General features: G+C 42.3%; 1 protein-coding gene across 4 annotated transcripts in view; it reads left to right on the top strand.

Annotated features, from left to right (window-relative positions):
* shoc2 (SHOC2 leucine rich repeat scaffold protein) overlaps positions 1 to 8,835 on the top strand; it is a 37,440-nt gene extending 28,605 nt beyond the window's left edge. For all 4 annotated transcript variants that reach the window (XM_077718319.1, XM_077718322.1, XM_077718320.1 and 1 more), the window contains 4 exons: positions 335 to 457; positions 597 to 734; positions 874 to 991; positions 7,172 to 8,835. In XM_077718319.1, coding sequence (XP_077574445.1) covers positions 335 to 457; positions 597 to 734; positions 874 to 991; positions 7,172 to 7,380 — 588 coding nt within the window. In that variant the 3' untranslated portion in view covers positions 7,381 to 8,835. The remainder of the gene's footprint in view (positions 1 to 334; positions 458 to 596; positions 735 to 873; positions 992 to 7,171) is intronic.
* Positions 8,836 to 20,390: the final 11,555 nt, after the last annotated feature.

Genomic DNA, 20,390 nt, shown 5'->3' with positions numbered 1-20,390 from the left:
CAGAGTAAATGTTAAGTCTACAAATGTATTTGTTTGACATTTTCCTCAACCATTTATTAATTAAATTAATCTTAATTTAAATGCTGTGATAAAACGTGTATATACAGCCATGTTTTAAATGTCTGTTTCTGTTTAACCCCTATAGTACTTACCTGCATCTGAGTAATATTACACAGACCCATTGGTATTGGGTGAATTTAATTCAAAAGGAGTTTATTCCTGCACCAACACAACTGTGCAAGTGGTGCTCGCCTACTTGAACATTATGCTTGTAGTGACCCTCTAAATTCTCCCACACTTAGCCTTTTTCAATGTATGCCATTGTATTTCACAGGACAATCAGTTAACATCTTTGCCATTGGACTTTGGCACATGGACCTCCATGGTGGAGCTTAACCTAGCCACCAATCAGCTGACCAAGATTCCAGAGGACGTCTGCGGTCTGGTTTCTCTTGAGGTGAGCCTTCACGCTACTCCACACAGAGCAGTGTAGTCTCAGTCCTAATCGATTCTCAAAACCTGATACCATACCCCAGTATTTCACAGACAATACAGGTACAGCACAATAAGACGGCTCCGTTTGTTCTTCTTCACAGGTGTTGATTTTGTCCAATAATCTCCTGAAAAAGTTACCGCATGGTATTGGAAATTTGAGAAAGTTACGGGAGCTTGACTTAGAGGAAAATAAATTGGAATGCCTCCCCAATGAAATAGCTTATCTCAAGGATTTGCAGGCAAGTTTTACAAATAGATTGTCATTAGTTCTGTTTATGTAGCATTCACACAATGATAATGTTGCGGTCATGAATATTGAAGAAATTTATAAATGCGTTTTTCCCAATTTATAATTGTCTGGAATTCCCAATTCATTAGAAATTGGTGTTAACAAATAACACGCTGACAACATTACCAAGAGGCATTGGCCACCTCACCAACTTGAGTCATATGGGTTTGGGGGAGAACCTGCTGCAACATCTTCCTGAGGAGATCGGTAAAATGTCATTTTCTTATTTTTTTTTTCATGTCCATGTCATCTGTGGCCTAACTTGTAGATTTATTTGTATATATCAAAAAAGCAGTACATACGATTGATAACCAAGCGTGGTATTGCGTGGCCGGTCTACTTGCCGAAAGACATTTAGCCGACTGTCATCTGGCCTACAGCCAGCTCGCCGAAAGGCCATCTGGCCGAATTTAGAATTAGCCGAACGACTATTTGGGCGACCAACTATCTAGCCGAAGAACATTTAGCTGACGCGGTCACCCCGTCCCCGGTCACGTGTGTGTACAAGTTTTTCAACCTCGGCCCGCGGGCCAGATACGGCCCGATACTGATAACAACATTCATTTAGATTAACAAGTTACAGATAACCAGATTCATTTAGAATAACAAGTTACAGATAACAACATTCATTTAGAATAACAAGTTACAGATAACAACATTCATTTAGAATAACAAGTTACAGATAACAACATTCATTTAGAATAACAAGTTACAGATAACATTCATTTAGAATTACACTGGCATTTACTCAGGGCCAAACAAAGTAGTTATAACAGTAGATAATGTAATTTACACCAGAAAAGAACACATTGAGATTAATCTTTGAATTAAGGTTCTCAGCAAATCATTTTCATCATATCCTATATATTTCCTAAAATATTGGGAAATTATTTAAAATATATTAAACAGGTATATATTTCTGCGCATCTCGAACTCCAACGAGTTATCAATTAAACAACTACAAGTTCAAATATGGTGCTGCTGCTTAATAAAAATATTCCTGAATACTCAGGACAAGAGTATTCAGGAATATTTTGTATATTTATGATATGCTAAAATCACGCAGAAAACAACATTTAATGATTAAATACAGATACTGGAGATTTCCCTGGTAAATGACAGCCATGGACGTCAATGGCAAAAAAACCCAAAGCGCACAAAAATCCTTCCTTCAAATCCAGCCGAAAACAGCATTAAATGAATAAATACAAATAGCGCATCTTAAATAAAAGTCCTGGCGATTTTTCGAGACTATAACCGAGCCCAAGGTGCTTGATTTCTGTTGCAGTAAAATTGTTTTTCCATCAAGTGGAACTGTTTTGCCGATTCAAAACCAGTCTAGAGTGCGTACGCACTTACAGAGACGGACGGACAAACACGGACGGACGGACAGAGACGGATGAACGGACGGACACAGACAGGCAGACGAACAGAGACGGACGGACGAAAAGATGGATGGACGGACAGAAACAGACAGACAGAGACGCACGGACAGAGACGCTCGGACAGAGACGCTCGGACAGAGACGCTCGGACAGAGACGCTCGGACAGAGACGCTCGGACAGAGACGCTCGGACAGAGACGCTCGGACAGAGACGCTCGGACAGAGACGCTCGGACAGAGACGCTCGGACAGAGACGCTCGGACAGAGACGCTCGGACGGAGACGCTCGGGCGGAGACGCACAGACGGACATAGACGGACGGACAGAGACGGACGGACAGAGACGGACGGACAGAGAGGGACGGACAGAGACGGACGGACAGAGACGGACGGACAGAGACGGACGGACAGAGACGGACGGACAGAGACGGACGGACAGAGACGGACGGACCGAGACGGACGGACCGAGACGGACGGACAGGGACGGACAGGGACAGACAGGGACGGACAGGGACGGACAGGGACGGACGGACGGACCGAGACGGACGGATAGGGACGGACGGACAGGGAAGGACGGACATGGACGGTCAGAGACGGACGGACGGACAGGGACGGGCGGACGGACAGGGATGGGCGGACGGACAGGGACGGGCGGACGGACAAGGAAGGGCGGACGGACAGGGACAGGCGGACGGACGGACAGGGACGGGCGGGCGGACGGACAGGGACGGACGCACGGACAGGGACGGACGCACGGACGGATGGACAGGGACGGACAGACGAACCGTGACGGACCGAGATGGACGGACCGTGACGGCCCGAGATGTACGGACCGTGACGGCCCGAGATGTACGGACCGTGACGGCCCGAGGTGGACGGCCCCAGATGGACGGACCGAGACGGACGGACGGACAGGGATGGACGCACGGACAGACCGAGACAGCGTGTCCGCCTCTTTCATTGCCTCCTCGCTACTGAGTTCTGGCAACAAATGTTCACTCTCCTGGAGCTCTATTAAATCCTTTGTCATGAGTTCTTTCCTGTGCTCAGCGATTAGGTCATTCACATCTGCCTCGTTAACCTCCAGCCCCAAGGAATTTCCAAGCGACATGATATCATCCACGACATCGAGTTCATCATGTATACACACTGAAAATCACATTGTTTGATTTTGAAATAATTTATTTGCAAATCATGGTGGAAAATAAGTATTTGGTCAATACCAATAGTTTATCTCAATACTCTATCTACCCTCTGTTGGCAATAACGGATGCCAAACGTTTTCTGTAACTCTTCACAAGCTTTTCACTCGATGTTGCTGGTATTTTGGCCCATTCTTCCATGCAGATCTCCACTAGAGCAGTGATGTTTTTGTAACACAGATTTTCAACTCCCTCCACAGATTTTCTTTGGGGTTGAGATCTGGAGACTGGATAGGGCACTCCAGGACCTTACGAAGCCACTCCTTTTTTGCCCTGGCTGTATGTTTGGGATCACTGTCATGCTGAAATACCCTCCTACATCTCATCTTCAATGTCCTTGGAATGAGATTTTCACTCAAAATCTATCGATACATGGCCCCATTCACTCTTCCTTTTACACAGATCAGTCGTCCTGGTCCCTTTGCGGAAAAATAGCCCCAAAGTATGATGTTTCCACCCCCATGCTTCACATTGGGTATGGTGTTCTTAAGATTCAGTATTCTTTCTCCTCCAAACATGAGAACCTATGTTTCTACCAAAAAGTTTTATTATGGTTTAATCTGACCATAACACAATCTCCCAGTCCTCTTCTGGATCATACAAATGCTCTCTCCTGAACCGCAGATGGGCCTGGATGTGTACCGGCTTGAGCAGGGGGATGCCTCTGGCAGTGCAGGATTTGAGTTCCTGGTTGAAAATTTTGTTACTGATAGTAGCCTTTGTTAATGTGGTCCCAGTAGGTCATTCACTCGGTCCCCCCGTGTGGTCTTGGGATTTTTGCTCACCGTTCTTGTTATCACTTTCACGCCACGGGTGAGATCTTGCTTGGAGCCCCAGATCGTGTGAGATTATCAGTGGTCTTGCATGTCTTCCCTTTTCTAATAATTTTTCCCACAGTTGATTTCTTTAGACCAAGTGTTTTACCTATTGCAAACTCAATATTCCCAGCCTGGTGCAGGTCTACTGTTTTTTTCTCTACTGTCCAATGACAGCTCTTTGATTTTGCCATTAGTGGAGTTTGGAGTGTGAGACAGGTGTCTTTTATACCGATAATGAGATAAAACAGAGGCTATTGATACAGACCTCTTTAGACCTTGTTAGAAGTTAGACTTCTTTGACAGACAGAAATCTTGCTTGTTTGTAGGTGACCAAATACTTATTTTCCGCTCTAATTTGGAGATTTCTTTTTTTTTTTAAATCAAACAATGTGATTGTTTTTTTTTCCACATTTGGTCTCTCATGGTTGAGGTTTACCCATTTTTATATGTATGTCTATTAATGTGTATATACATTTAGCTATAAAGCATCCAAATGTCCGTATAGGATTTTTAAATACGGAACACAGTGGTACCCCTACTTACGAATGCTTCTACACACAAAATATTCAGGTTTCAAAAAGGTGTGTGTGTGTGTGTGTGTGTGTGCGTGCGTGCGTGCGTGCGTGCGTGCGTGCGTGCGTGTGTGTGTATGTATGTATGTATGTATGTATGTATGTATGTATGTACGTACGTACGTGTGTATGTACGTATGTGTGTATGTATGTATGTACACATATATACACGCACATATACACACATATACACATATATATACATGCGTACACACGGGTACACACGCGTACACGCACACGCCCACGGGTGTGTGTGTGTGTGTGTGTGTGTGTGTGTGTGTGTGTGTGTGTGTGTGTGTGTGTGTGTGTGTGTGTGTGTGTGTGTGTGTGTGTGTGTGTGTGTGTGTGTGTGTGTGTGTGTGTGTGTGTGTGTGTGTGTGTGTGTGTGTGTGTGTGTGTGTGTGTGTGTGTGTGTGTGTGTGTGTGTGTGTGTGTGTGTGTGTGTGTGTGTGTGTGTGTGTGTGTGTGTGTGTGTGTGTGTGTGTGTGTGTGTGTGTGTGTGTGTGTGTGTGTGTGTGTGTGTGTGTGTGTGTGTGTGTGTGTGTGTGTGTGTGTGTGTGTGTGTGTGTGTGTGTGTGTGTGTGTGTGTGTGTGTGTGTGTGTGTGTGTGTGTGTGTGTGTGTGTGTGTGTGTGTGTGTGTGTGTGTGTGTGTGTGTGTGTGTGTGTGTGTGTGTGTGTGTGTGTGTGTGTGTGTGTGTGTGTGTGTGTGTGTGTGTGTGTGTGTGTGTGTGTGTGTGTGTGTGTGTGTGTGTGTGTGTGTGTGTGTGTGTGTGTGTGTGTGTGTGTGTGTGTGTGTGTGTGTGTGTGTGTGTGTGTGTGTGTGTGTGTGTGTGTGTGTGTGTGTGTGTGTGTGTGTGTGTGTGTGTGTGTGTGTGTGTGTGTGTGTGTGTGTGTGTGTGTGTGTGTGTGTGTGTGTGTGTGTGTGTGTGTGTGTGTGTGTGTGTGTGTGTGTGTGTGTGTGTGTGTGTGTGTGTGTGTGTGTGTGTGTGTGTGTGTGTGTGTGTGTGTGTGTGTGTGTGTGTGTGTGTGTGTGTGTGTGTGTGTGTGTGTGTGTGTGTGTGTGTGTGTGTGTGTGTGTGTGTGTGTGTGTGTGTGTGTGTGTGTGTGTGTGTGTGTGTGTGTGTGTGTGTGTGTGTGTGTGTGTGTGTGTGTGTGTGTGTGTGTGTGTGTGTGTGTGTGTGTGTGTGTGTGTGTGTGTGTGTGTGTGTGTGTGTGTGTGTGTGTGTGTGTGTGTGTGTGTGTGTGTGTGTGTGTGTGTGTGTGTGTGTGTGTGTGTGTGTGTGTGTGTGTGTGTGTGTGTGTGTGTGTGTGTGTGTGTGTGTGTGTGTGTGTGTGTGTGTGTGTGTGTGTGTGTGTGTGTGTGTGTGTGTGTGTGTGTGTGTGTGTGTGTGTGTGTGTGTGTGTGTGTGTGTGTGTGTGTGTGTGTGTGTGTGTGTGTGTGTGTGTGTGTGTGTGTGTGTGTGTGTGTGTGTGTGTGTGTGTGTGTGTGTGTGTGTGTGTGTGTGTGTGTGTGTGTGTGTGTGTGTGTGTGTGTGTGTGTGTGTGTGTGTGTGTGTGTGTGTGTGTGTGTGTGTGTGTGTGTGTGTGTGTGTGTGTGTGTGTGTGTGTGTGTGTGTGTGTGTGTGTGTGTGTGTGTGTGTGTGTGTGTGTGTGTGTGTGTGTGTGTGTGTGTGTGTGTGTGTGTGTGTGTGTGTGTGTGTGTGTGTGTGTGTGTGTGTGTGTGTGTGTGTGTGTGTGTGTGTGTGTGTGTGTGTGTGTGTGTGTGTGTGTGTGTGTGTGTGTGTGTGTGTGTGTGTGTGTGTGTGTGTGTGTGTGTGTGTGTGTGTGTGTGTGTGTGTGTGTGTGTGTGTGTGTGTGTGTGTGTGTGTGTGTGTGTGTGTGTGTGTGTGTGTGTGTGTGTGTGTGTGTGTGTGTGTGTGTGTGTGTGTGTGTGTGTGTGTGTGTGTGTGTGTGTGTGTGTGTGTGTGTGTGTGTGTGTGTGTGTGTGTGTGTGTGTGTGTGTGTGTGTGTGTGTGTGTGTGTGTGTGTGTGTGTGTGAAAATTGTATTTATGAAAAATCCAAGATTCGATAAAATTCTGGAATTTCTTTAGCTTTCCTAAAAGTCTCGGTGAAATTCTGGAAACCTTGGGAAAAGGAGGATTTTAAAATCACAGTTAAAGTTCTGTGAGTCTACCTGCTGCTCTTCTTTTTGTTAGCTAGCCTGGATATTCATTCAATTTACACTGTAATATCCTGGCAGTGGGCGTTGTTTCTTAGTTTCATGGGTTAAGTGGGAAAACTTGTTTTCACAGTGGGAGTTGATACCTAGCTTTAGTCCAGTAACGATGTTATTCTTGCTTTCATATATGATTTTGACCTAAACAATGACACAGATATTTTAATAAGCCACTTGATCTTGACTATTTCCTCAGGCACACTGGAGAACTTGGAGGAATTATACCTCAATGACAACCCCAACCTGCACAGCTTGCCTTTTGAACTGGCCTTGTGCAGCAAGCTGTCCATTATGAGCATTGAAAACTGTCCCCTCAGCCACCTCCCACCCCAGATTGTTGGCGGAGGCCCCTCCTATATCATCCAGTTCCTCAAAATGCAGGGACCTTACCGTGCAATGGTCTGAGGACAGAGCCCACCCTCATGCCTTCCAGCCCTATTCTTTGTATCATTCGCTGTAACAAAATCAGCCATCTCCTAATCATCAATGTGCATTGCTCTACTTTATTAAGGTCATTCTCTGATTCACGTTCCCCAATGGTCATCTATCCATTCCCAATTCAACAGGAGGGAAATTATTCCTCTCTTTGCCAAAAGGGAAGAAAATACGGATTTCTTTATTGAGCAACTGCGAGCCAAGTGGCAAGTCTTTAAATCATTCACACCGTGCTCCATTTGTCAATGTATTTACAGTCATTACAAGCATCTACTATGTGAGCGAGGGTACAGCTATATGCAAAACAACCAATACTTTAGTACAGACCTGGGCAATTAATTCCACAAAGGGCCTCAGTGGGTGCAGGTTTTCGTTACAACCCATAAGAGGAAACCTTTCCACCAATCTGCTATTTTGTAAGTGCAATACGTGGATTGCAGCCAGGTGCTTCTTTTTTCAGCAGAAATATAATTAATTAAACTGTCTGTGCTGGATCGGTTGGAAAAAAAACCTGCAACCACAGCAGCCCTCGAGGACCGGAGTGCCCAGGTCTGCTTTAGAGCATCACATTTACTGCTGCTGTCATAATTCACACATGTTATTTTCGTTTCAGTTTTTACATCTATTTTGCTCTTTCGAGATGATTGCTTGTTTTCATTTTTCTTCACCACAGAGAACAAAGGTCTAATGATGGTGTGTTTATACTTGTTTTGTACTTTTTTTCTATTTTTAAACTGTGCCTATAATATTCAGTGTTCCAGTGGCTCATTTCGAAACACTTTGGTCCATGACAAAACAAAGACATAAATTATTACAAAATTTTCTTTTTGTTAATGCTGTTTTTACTTAAATGTTGCTGTCGGATTAATCTATTTAAGTGCTATTATCATTTGTAAAATAGGGCAATCAGAGTTTTCTTCTTTCTCATCAATAGCAGCCGTAGTTGTCAAATGTAATGTATGCATATACGAACCAATCAAAAAAGCAGTAAAGTAAAACTTTTCTTTAATGTGGCTTTTCCCATGTGATAAAAGAAACGGGTGGTGGAAATTCATGGTGTTTTTATATCATGTATACAAACCCTGGTTGTTGCCTTGAGTGGAATTTTAGTTGTTTACTTGTTTGATATTCTCTTCAGTATTGGACTGCATAGTTGATCCTTGACCAACATATCAAATATTTTTAAAGGACTTGAGAAGTGTATCAGAGCCTCACAAAAGGTTCGATGAAACATTGGCAGGTAATCCCTCTTGAGACCTTTGTTATAGTCCAATTCTTAATTTGTCTTATAAAAAAACAAGAAGTTCCCATCTAATTTAATTTTTTATTAATGATATTTTGTCCCACACTGTCCCAGTAATGCTGCTGCTCTTGTGCACTTTTGCTCTTTTGGAATAAAAATATTGGCATCCTGTTTCACATAAACGCAGTAGCCTCTTAATTTTTCCTAATGGGGGCATTTTTTTTTGAGAATTTATCTTTAAGTTGTTGAGTTTATGTCACTTGTAAAGAATCGTTTTTTTGGGCTTTGAGTATAAATTGTCCTTTTAAAGAGGTTTTAACCTGTCAATGTTAAAAGGAACTTTCTCACTTCAACAGTGAAAGTTTGCTTATCCTGCCTCTTTCTTTATAGCAAACGAGATGACTTATCATGTTCAACATTTTTATTTTATATCATTGAATGTTTCTTTTTCTAAAAATGTGTATTCACTTAGTATTATTTCAGGTGACTGTACATTTAAAAAAAATACAATTATAATCAAGCCTAACAATTTTGTACGTGTTTCATCCTAGCAATATACGTTTCCTAGAGTTCCTCTATAGTCAGCTGAATTGAGAAAAATCTTGATGCATTTTAGAAGCTGTGATTTCAGGCATCTCCTTCTCGCAGGAAAGTGATGCATAACTGCAATGATGGAAAAATCAATCCGCATATTAATTTAAGAAATAATTTTGTTTATCTTAATTTCATCATTAAGACTCATAGAACCATAACTTGAATTTGTACCCCAAACATCATTTAATGTTGGCATCAGAAAAATCGGACGTTGTCATCATCATTGACTCGACAAAAAAAACCTAATTGTCATCATACCCAGCTGGGTATGACAAAATTAAAAGTGCTTCTCCATTCGGTGTGTTTTCCCGGCAAAAGACCCAAATAAGTGATAATTTCAGATTAGTGGGCATTCTGCAATGTTCCTGGCTCTGCTTATGTAAGGAGGGCTGGCAATGTCTTCCATTGAGGGCAGAGAGCAGCCGATGAGGCAATCAGAAACGCCTGGTTCACAAAAGAGGCTGCAAGCAGGAGATACGCCAGTGGTAGGGAAATGCCAGATGAACTCAATGGGCAATTACAGTTAGGTCAAACTGGGGAAGAAAAACAACAAAACCAATCCCTAATAAAACAATTCTGATTAAAACAACATAATAGTCTACTGACCAGCTACCCCACTTCCTTCTTTGTGTCCAATTACTAAATTCATCCCTTGGTTGGAGTGAAAAATATAAAGGGTTATAGTGTTCTTGTTGGTCCAATTACATTGAAAGTTTTCTTATCCTGCCTCTTTATAGCAAGTGAAATTATTTGTTTGACATTTTTTACTCTATCATTTGATGTTTCTTTTTCTAAAAAGGTGTATTTCCTTAGTATTATTTCAAGTGACTGTACATAAAAAAATTCAATCAAAACTAAAAAAAAATGTGGGTGTGAGTGCTGTGAGGGGGGCGGCAACACGGCTATAGTCCCTGATAAAACGCCTATAGAAATTTATGAATCCCACAGACCGCTGTGACTCCTTGCTTCCCTTAAGCCTGGGCCACTGAGTGACAATGGGAGTCTCTAGGCAGTCCAATACATAAAAGCACGCCATCCCCTGGTGGTTGCCGGATAAGCAGAGGAGAATTGGATCTGTCTGTAATTCTACTCTGCCTAAGAAACGCCCATCTAGTACAGTAATTCTCAGTGGTCCACCCAATGGCCAAGTCCCGCATCCATGTCGGGAAGCCACAGAGCAGTCACTAAAGCCCTCCGCAGCTCTGCAGTCGAATCCCCAGTGGCTAGGCTAAGGGTCGGCAAACTAGTCCTCGAGGGCCGCTGTGGGTGCGGGTCTTTGTTCCAACCGACCCAGCACAGACACTTAGACCATTGAGATTTCTGCAGAAAACAAGAAGCACCTGACTGCAATCCACTGATTGCACTTGTAAAACACCAGATTGGTTAAAAGATGTCCTCTTTATGAGATGAAAACCTGAACCCACCGCAGCCCTTTTTTGGAACAGTTTGCCCTAGGTAGGCTCACCAGGTGGGCGAAGGACCCCAATGCAGGCAAATGTACAATCTGGATGGTGAACTTTCTATTTATTGAAAGCGTTCCAAAGACGGGCGAAAGCACAAAAGGAGCAGTGTAGGCGAGTCTTTTTCATAGCGTGGAGGTTGGTGGCCGAGGTGTCCGTAGTGGCCGCCCCACTGCTAACAATTCAAATTCAAAATGGATTGATTCATGGTCATGATTTCCCTCTGAAGTTCTTTGTATAAGTAGACCAAATTTGACACAAAAACTATTTGTTCATATACAGGATGCAATGGACTTTAAGCCAGAGGATTGAAAAAGACGGGAAGAAGTAACTGTCTAAAGCCTGAAAATTACCGTCATACCTTGAGTTATGACCGTAATGCGTTCCAGGACTGAGTTCATATGTCAATTTACTCGTATCTTCAATCAAAGAAATTAACTAAATAGACCCTCTGAAAAAACACAAAAAAACCAGGATATTACAATGGATTTTTTTTATTGGTTGTAATTCACCATCTACCAACAGAGTAACTAATAAGTTGTTATGATCTTTAATAATAAAATGAGGCATATATTCAATATGATGGGGAGTTCGCGGATGAGAGAGAGAGAGAGACACAGACTTGACGGATGCGCTCGTAACGTAACTTAAATTAACTTAGATACCCATACACAATTAAAAAGTAACCCATCTTATATTGCACAATTCGAACAAACAGTTCCAAAGCGAGTTGGCCACATTTCACTATACAAGGAAACAATTACAAACCCTGTTAGGCAGCCTATGTTACATTTCGTGATGCGAACAAACAATTGCAAGGCCAGCTAGTTAGCTATCTTACATTTCGCGGTGCGAACAAACAATTGCAAGGCCAGCTAGTTAAACTATCCTACATTCCACTGTCTTAACAAACAATTGTAAAAGCAGTTTGGCTATATGGCTCGACATGAATAAACAATAATTAAGCCAGTTGGCAGGTCTACCCCACATATGTTCTTATATGCTTATTTTAATGTTCACCGGAACAAACTCGAAGGTCACTCCCCTCTGCAGCTTGCTCCGAGGACTGTCGATTTTTTTTTAACCCTAAAATATCTCTATCAAGTTGGACTTATCAAAATTGTTTTGGAACCTCGACTTCAGACCCAGTCGCAAGTTAACATTGAAGACCCGGGAAGGACTTAATTTTTTTTGACTTGACAGGTGGCGATATCAAATTGATCTAGATAAGACTCACAATTGTTTTGATTCCTGAGCAGAATGGACGCTTCCTTGTTTTAATCTTTATGCAGTTGTTTGTTTTATTTCCGTCCTTAATTGTTTACTCGGGTTACCTCTTATGCAATTGTTTTGAATAGATAACCATAATTGTTTTGATTCGAATGCAACTAAATGGGAAGGAGAGAATTCGGTTCTTTAGAATCATCAGTGACGAGGACGAGTCAGGATGGATTCTCTTCTTGCAAGAATAGCTGGACATGCGTTCCGATGTCTTCCTTATATTATATTAAAGTATATCTTATGAACCTACCATTTTGGTCCTATGAGCCTGGGAGTCAACCTACCGAAGGGAATCCGGGCGCTGCTGGTCGACATCCGGGAAAGTCCGTGGCCACAGCGTCTAAAACCCTTTGGTGGCTGGATTTTCGGCGGAGCGCCTGGATTCACGACGATTGAAGACTAATCCAACTAAGTGAGACATCGGAGGAGATCTCTGGTGAGTCCACATGAATATCTGCATGTTGCGACGTAGGCTCCAAATGCAGAAGGGGGCATTGCATGAGAAGTTCCATTTTAAGAAATGACTCGCGTCCTGGGGACGGCAACATTAAAACCCTTGAATACTAGTCCCTAGCACAGGGGTGGCCAACCAGTCAGAGACCAAGAGCCACATTTTTTACTGTGTTACCGCAAAGAGCCACATTTTTTACTGTATTACCGCAAAGAGCCACATCACACACATACATTTGCTCAGCCAGATTTATTGTAAATGTCACACACCAGCATAGTAATGACATAAATTGACTCCTACAGTACTAACAGCACAGGCCAGTCATTATCAACAATGAACATTCTGTGCACTGTCTCACACAGACAAACTCTCAGTTCAACCAAGTCCACCAACAAAAATATCATAATTTACAATAGCTTTTTTCTTTTACTATGCATGTTACTTAGTGGGACTTCTGTCATAAAATCAGAGCCTATTTTTGCGCAACATTCGCTCCTTGTGAGCTGTCATTTATTATGAATGGCTTTTAACTAACGCGCCCACCACGTGGGTGTACACCTCGCTCTCCTATTGGCTGCTCCCGGTTGAGCACTCTCGCCTTGGTCTGCCTCGCAGGGGGTGTGGCTTTTTCAGCCGTCGCTCGATCTTTGGGATACTTTTTGTGTGCGCGACGCCGTTCATTGTCGCTTCTGGTTCACGGGAGCTCTCCCACTCTGTTAAAAACGTTTACTCAAATGACCTTGCTCCTACTGGGAAACTTTGAGGTATTTTCATCCCAAGCACATGCGCATTGGACGAAAATACCGCATTGAACTCAAGCGAAGCGCACACGCAAATAAAAATAAAACACAAATACAAACTTTGATATGGACGTAAGAGCCGCATGAAACCGGGCAAAGAGCCGCATGCGGCTCGGGAGCCGCGGGTCGGCCACCCCTGCCCTAGCAGGTGAGAGACAGAGCACGAGTCTATAAAACTAAGGGCGTCGGTGTCCTGTACTGTGGTCCGGAAAAGAACTTAAACTCCGAAGGTATACCAGACGGTATATCAGGCTAGGGTATACATGTGGGTTGTGTGTATAGTTCTGAAAAAATAAAAATAAGAAGATAACCCTAAGAAAAAACAAACAAAGCGCGGAAAAGGGAAAAAAAGCTACCACCTGACTGCACACAAACTCACTTCAAAATGAGGATAATAAGGCGGCTAAAACGATGACGTTCCAAAACAGCGTCTGCCATGTAAGGATTGGAAATTGGTTGAAAATCAAAGCGCTACAAAGGTTAAACACCTAAAGTTATGGATAAACAAATATGGGTTTGCTGGCCAGCGTAATATGCATAAAATAATGGTACTCGGATGTTTGGTCGCCGGACGCTTGGGCGCCCGGACGTTTGGTCCCCGGTCTTTCGGTCGCCCGTCAAATGGTGACAGAGAGTTTACTGTTGAAAACAGCTCTCAAAATATATTCATGAGAGTTTTATATCTAAGTACTGTTGAAACCAGTTCTCTAAATTTTATTCATGAGTTTAATATCTAAAATCTGCCCAGGCAGAGACTATCTAAATATCCAATATCAAAATATCAATAAGAGCACTCACTTAACACACATCTAAACGGTCACGCGTGTGCAGCCGAGCCATCGAAAACTTTCCACACTGCTACAAGTTTCATAAACAATAGCCATTATATCCCTATTTCCTCCAATGTTAAAATCAATTGCATGCCGATTGAGTTTATATATTTGTTCAAATTCCTGCAGTCGAGCGACACGACGACGACCATCAATACAAACCCAGATAAATTGGCGAACAAATTAGAGTACCTGCAAGCCATTGCATACAATTTGTAAGTTTTACAGTTTTTTTAATAAAAACTCCCAACTGTGAATTCCCTTTGTACATAATTTGTAAGTTTGTATATGTAATTTTTGTTAAGTTTTACTGCTTCAATGAAAACGCAATCTGAATTTGCTTTGTCTTTTTAATTAATTAATTTTACTCATTGCCTTTTATTTTAATGTCAAAGTTCCGGGCTAAAAATATACTAAGACTTTTATTTGTTTGATAAAAAGACCATCAAAAGTATTTCAACATTGCAAGTTCTCCCAGAGCGAATGAAGGTTTATTGGACGCCTATGACAGTCAATGGCAGCAGCCGGTGTGTTAAATGAGTGCTCTTATTGATATTAGATATTTACATATTAAACTCATGAATATAATTTTGAGAGCTGGTTTTATTATAAACCATTTGTTCAAGCTGTAGATTCTAAATATGGATTTATGACCTTAATGCTTTTACAACAGTATGGTGCTAGGCCCAAGCCAGTAGTTTTTGATTCACAATATCTCGACTCTGTTGCCCGTGCTATCCCTTACTACAAGGGTGTCAGACTCGGGTTGGTTTGCAGGCCGCTTTAACGTCAACTTGATTTCACGTGGGCCGGACCATTTTAGATATAATATTTATATATATTTTTAGAAATGAATTAAAAGAACTGGATTAAAATCCCTGAATATTCTTTTTTTTTTATAGATGGAAAACAATGTTTATTTTAGCTTTTTTTAAATAGATTTTTCGATTTTACAAAATGATTTTTAAAATAATAACAGAAAAAATGCATTAAAAATTACAATTATTGATTAGATAAGGGAAATATCAGGAAATTTAATTTACATCTATACTCTTCATTTTAATTTGATCATAAAACAGAAAGTGATGATTTTCTATCCCATGCCACGCCAAATGATGCGGCGGGCCAAGTTTTGCCCCCGGACCGCCAATTTGACATATGTGCCTTACTGTGTACAAGGAGTGGTGGCAGCCGCACTGGCAGTACATGTTTCAGCTAAAGTAGTCTCATATCCTTAATTGACCTTAAAAGTGACACATGCGGTTTCAATTTTATTACTAGAATCAAAATTTTCTTTTCTTTAACCGGACAGGCACGTATCATGTATAGCGACTGCTCTCACAGCCAAATTTAATTGGTGACCGTTGTACAACTTTGAATCCAGCAACATCGCTGAAACCAATTTGGTATACAAACCTAGACGAGACAATACTGCCATACTGCTGTCGGGCAGGGATGTCATATTTGTTGACAGCCTTTAATGTTCAATATGGAAAAAAAATCATGTGGGCTGTGCAGCAAAGACCGCCACAAATATTACAGCGGCTGTAAAACTTGCATCAAATATGTCTGCCCAAGCACCTGAGCTTGTCGCTCTCATCCAGGCATGCAAATATATGTGAAGGGCCGTAGCAATATTTACTGACAGTCAATATGCATATATAGCACAGCCTATACGTTTTGCAGGCATCACAACAACAGTGAAATAAGTTAAACATAAGACATTTCTCATTGACATCCTGGCAGCTATTCAGCTCCCATCATCGTTGGCTGTTTGTAAATGTGACGCACAACTTAAAGGAGACAACCCAGTGTTACTGATTATAGTAATCTATAGTGACATCTGGTGGGTCATCACCTTAACACGTTCTCAGTTCTACCCATAATACTACGCACTGTTGTTTGTATTCATTCAAATAAAGACACGATCTGAAACATGGTGTGAGAAGTGGCTGGCTAAAACTAGAAGCAATGACAAACAAAGTGATTCCGGCGCCGGAGGGCATGCAGATGTGCGGGGATTTGGCAAAGAACTGGGACATTTTTCGTACTGAATTTGAGGACTTTGTGTTTGCCACAAGGCTATACGAGAAACATAAGGAGGTGCAAGCTGCCGCCCTGAAACGGCTAATGGGTAACGAGTGCCGTCACATATATATGCATAACGTGGTACAGTGTTCCCTCGGTACTTCGCGGTTCAGCCACCGCGGTTCAGCCACCGCGGATTCAGAGCTTTGCATTTTTTTGGAAAAAATAAATAAACACAAATATTACATTGAGACAACATATTTTACATATTTTTTGTTATAACATGAATTTCACTCTCTCTACCCGTATTCTATATGGTGTACTGTATACAGGGGGGGGGGGGTTAAAAATTTAAATAAAAAAAAATGAAAGAAAAAAAAGAAAACATTTAAATTAAATTCAAATTAAGCATTTTTGAAGGGGCATCCCTACTTCGCAGAAATTCACTTATCGCCGGTGGTCCCGGTCCCCATTAACCGCGATAACCGAGTGAACACTGTACTGACAAAGGATCAAAGGAAAGACCCAACTGCCATCCTAAATGTGTTGGGGGAATATTTTAAACCTGCAAGAAACATGACTTATGAGAGATATATGTCCGGTTGAGGCAAACAAGAGACTGATTAGCCAACAAGCTGTTTTTTTAACAAGGCTAGGGGAAAGTGCTACATTGTGCGAGTACCATGGGTTAAAGGTTGAGATGATTTGGAACTTGAGCTAGACCTCAAGTTGCCAGCGGCAGTCGAAATATGACTGCTTGCTGAGCTGACTGAGAAACGCATGAAAATCATGGAGAGCACGTAAGTACAAATTGAAAGTGTGAATACAGCAGAGTCAGACTGGGAGATATAGAATTCTGGGCAAGAGAAGAGAGCAGTGTGCTTGCAAATACTGCGGAAACAGCCACAAGCATGGCAAGAAACAATCAGGCAGAGTATTGGATAGAAGGTCCTCAACAGTGACCTGCACACTCCAAAGGACCGTAGGCTCCTCAACAGGTAGAGGCGGCTCTGGCCCCTTCTGTACAGCGCTGTATGCGCAGCTGGACCAAGCCCAGCACCTGAATGTTACTACTTTCTGATTCCAGCAGATAGCGCATCATACGGAAACGGATGAGATACTACAAGAGCTGAATAAGATAATCCTGCACGGGTGCCCTGACTTCAAGGAGGACACAGCTGGCAGTGCAAGACTAATGGACATTCCGAGATGAATTACCGTGCAGAATGGCCATCCTCCACTGGCGCAACACGCCCACAGCGGTGATAGGCAGTAGCCCCGCCCAGCGATTAATGTCAAGGAGGCTCAAATCCTCTCTACCATTTGCAGACGTGGTGGACGGAGTGACTGACAAGTTGGTGTGGAAACGGGGGAGGGCGAAATTGACCCACAACAGATCCTCCGAAAGACCTCACAGAGCTTAATGTGGGAGATCAGATCTGAATGAAGCCGCTCCAGGGTGACCGCACGGGAAGATAGCCATTGGGCCAATGCATTCAAAAAGTTGCTCCTCGCTCATTCGTAGAGGATGGTCACGGCACTCTCTTCAGGCGCAACCGCGTGGATCTACGAGTGGCAGAGCGCTTAGCGGAAATAAAGGGTCTGAAATGGCGAAGTCTGGAACAGGGACATGTGACTGGGACATTAGCCCTGGAAGAGACTCCCCATGGAGAATCTCACCGTGGGAAAATCCCAAGCGTCCCAAGCAGTCTGGCTCCTCACAGCCCGTCTACACCGGCACCAGGTGAGATACCGGAGAGACGCAACGACTCACCAGGCAAGGCAGTCTACACATGTTGTGGCCGCCTCCCAAGACCAACTCACGGCCACCGCCTAAACTGAATTGGTGATCATAAAAGAGCATACATGAAATACATGGGTCCAACTAAAGTGTATGCTGCACGCTGCCCTTACTAAGCCCAGACACCTGCGTACATAGACAATGACAACACACCACGAAGAAATTGCACTCAAGACTTTGGTTTATTTTTGGATTACTGTTGTTCGATTGTTTAAAAAAGATGAGAAAAAATCATTTTGTTAGTACAATAGATAATGTCAAGAAGAAGCATATTACAAGAATAGTTTAAAGTTACAGAAGAGTAATCTAAAGAAAGGAAGATGTTACAGATTATAGTAATGTATAGCAACATCTAGTGGGTCATCAGTTTAACACGTTCTCAGTTCTACTCATAATGCTACGTGCTGTTGTTTGTATTCATTCAAATAAAGACACGATCTGAAATACCCAGTTGTAATCAGAAATGGATTTGCGTATCATGCAGCAAAAGCTGTGGCTGTCAGAAAGGCCATTGTTTGCAAAGATGCTAGAGATTGGGCCTAAGCACTGTGGTTTCATCTTTCCATGCCACATTCCTGCCTTTCGTGTCTACAATTACTTCTTGTTGTGGCAAAGGTCACTCCACCGCTTAATGCCTGATTCTCCCATGACACCTTCACGCACACTCATAGCTAGTGGATATTTAGAGTGTTCAACCAGCCTACCGCACATGTTTTTGGGAGGACCTGGAGAAAATCCACCCAGGCCTACGGAGACTATGCACACTTCACATAGGTGGATCTGAGCCCACAAAGGATTAAACCCTCGATCTCAGAACTGTGATGAGGACTTGCAAACCATTCCTCCACTGCTTTTCTATACAAAATTTATTCAAGTTACGAAAAGCTTCGATGGGGAACCTTTTCATCCAACATCTGAAAAATAATCCAATTTAGGAAACGTCAAACAAAATCAAACATCCCACTAAACTTAAATAAAGTTCCTGTATCTGTTTTTGTTTATTTTTAAATTCTTGTGCTAGAGTTATTTCCAATTAGCAATCTCCAAACACCTTAGTGGCTGATAGATTTACCAATCAGTATTTCCAAGTTCAACTTTCAATAATGGAGGCATCTGAGATCATATCCTTTTATTCTTGCAAGAAAAGAATCCATCCATTCGCGCCTCCGGTCAGATGATTCTGACGACCCTGGTGTCCCTTTTGCTAATATATTCATAAGATTTAAACAACATGCATAACAGAAGTCTAAACATTATTCAGAGTCTCATAACAATTAGTCTCAGTTCTCAAAACTATTGTAGGTCTGTCGAATCTTCCCGAGGGAGAGTTGATGCGGACCATCTTGAGAAGCCATGTTTCCCCAAAACAAATCCACAGTTCCCGAGAGCTTGTTGTTGAACCATAGTCTCGTCCAGGTGTGAAGGAGAAGTGACCTCCAAAGGTGTTTTGGTTAACTTTGGAGCGAGCACTTCTTTTGCAAGAGATGTATTAAAATGCCTTTTATTAATGTCACATTTATAAGAATGATGAACCTAACATTCCTAATAAGCAAAGCGGTAATATATGTAATGTTTAACATACAAAATAAGGCAAAGCGTTCTTCATTGCAAGCACATATATAATGATTATATTACAAGCAAATTTTTAATAATGATAAACCTAACAGTGGCATTCGTTTTGATGGAAGGAAGTTGTATCTTCATGCTGCCGCAACTTAGGTTAGCGCACTTTGGACGGACATAACACCAGATATGGGTGTGAGTGCGAATGGTTGTCAGTCTCCTAGTGCCCTGCGATTGGCTGGCCAACAGTGAGTACGGTGCCAGCACAACACAAAAATGGCACACTCCTGGCAGATGCCAAAGCTGGCCTGAAATGACAGCGGCCACCAGCGGAGTGTGAGCGCCTGACCAAAAGCTCCCTCAGTGGCCACGTTTTTATCTTCCCGTGTTTACTCAGTTGGCACTCGCAATTACACACCATTGGAAAATGTCTTGGCCATTCTTATTCATTTTAATGGTTTAAAAAATAATTATCCTTTTTTTGCATACATTTGCATACAAATCCGAAACAAAAATAGTTTACTTTTATAATTTTTAAAGGGGTTAGGTGGTAGTGTTAAAGATCGTAGTACAAATTATGCAAATTAAAAAATTAAATAGGTTTTCTTTTACGAAAAGCCAAGTTACAAAACAACTTTTAGAACCAATTAATTTTGTCAGTAGAAGTACCACTGTAAAATAAATGTTTAAACATACAATAATTGATGATACAGTAATCTCTCGACATTTGGTGCTTCGACGTTTGCGGCTTCACTACATTGGATTTTTCCTCTTTAATTTTATTTTTTATTTATTTTTTTTTTTTATACATTGATTAAAATGTAATAATCCATGCTGAAACTGAAGCGCAAGCAGGTGCCCTTTCCTCTGCTTGCTGGTGGTCAAATCAGTATGCCCGGGGAACAAAATATCAGTTAATGTCTTTATTT

The sequence above is a fragment of the Stigmatopora nigra genome, chromosome 6, assembly GCF_051989575.1.
Source record: "Stigmatopora nigra isolate UIUO_SnigA chromosome 6, RoL_Snig_1.1, whole genome shotgun sequence".
NCBI classification, from domain to species: Eukaryota; Metazoa; Chordata; class Actinopteri; order Syngnathiformes; family Syngnathidae; genus Stigmatopora; species Stigmatopora nigra.
Note: the sequence above shows the minus strand (reverse complement) of the source record. Positions and strands in the feature narration are given on the sequence as shown.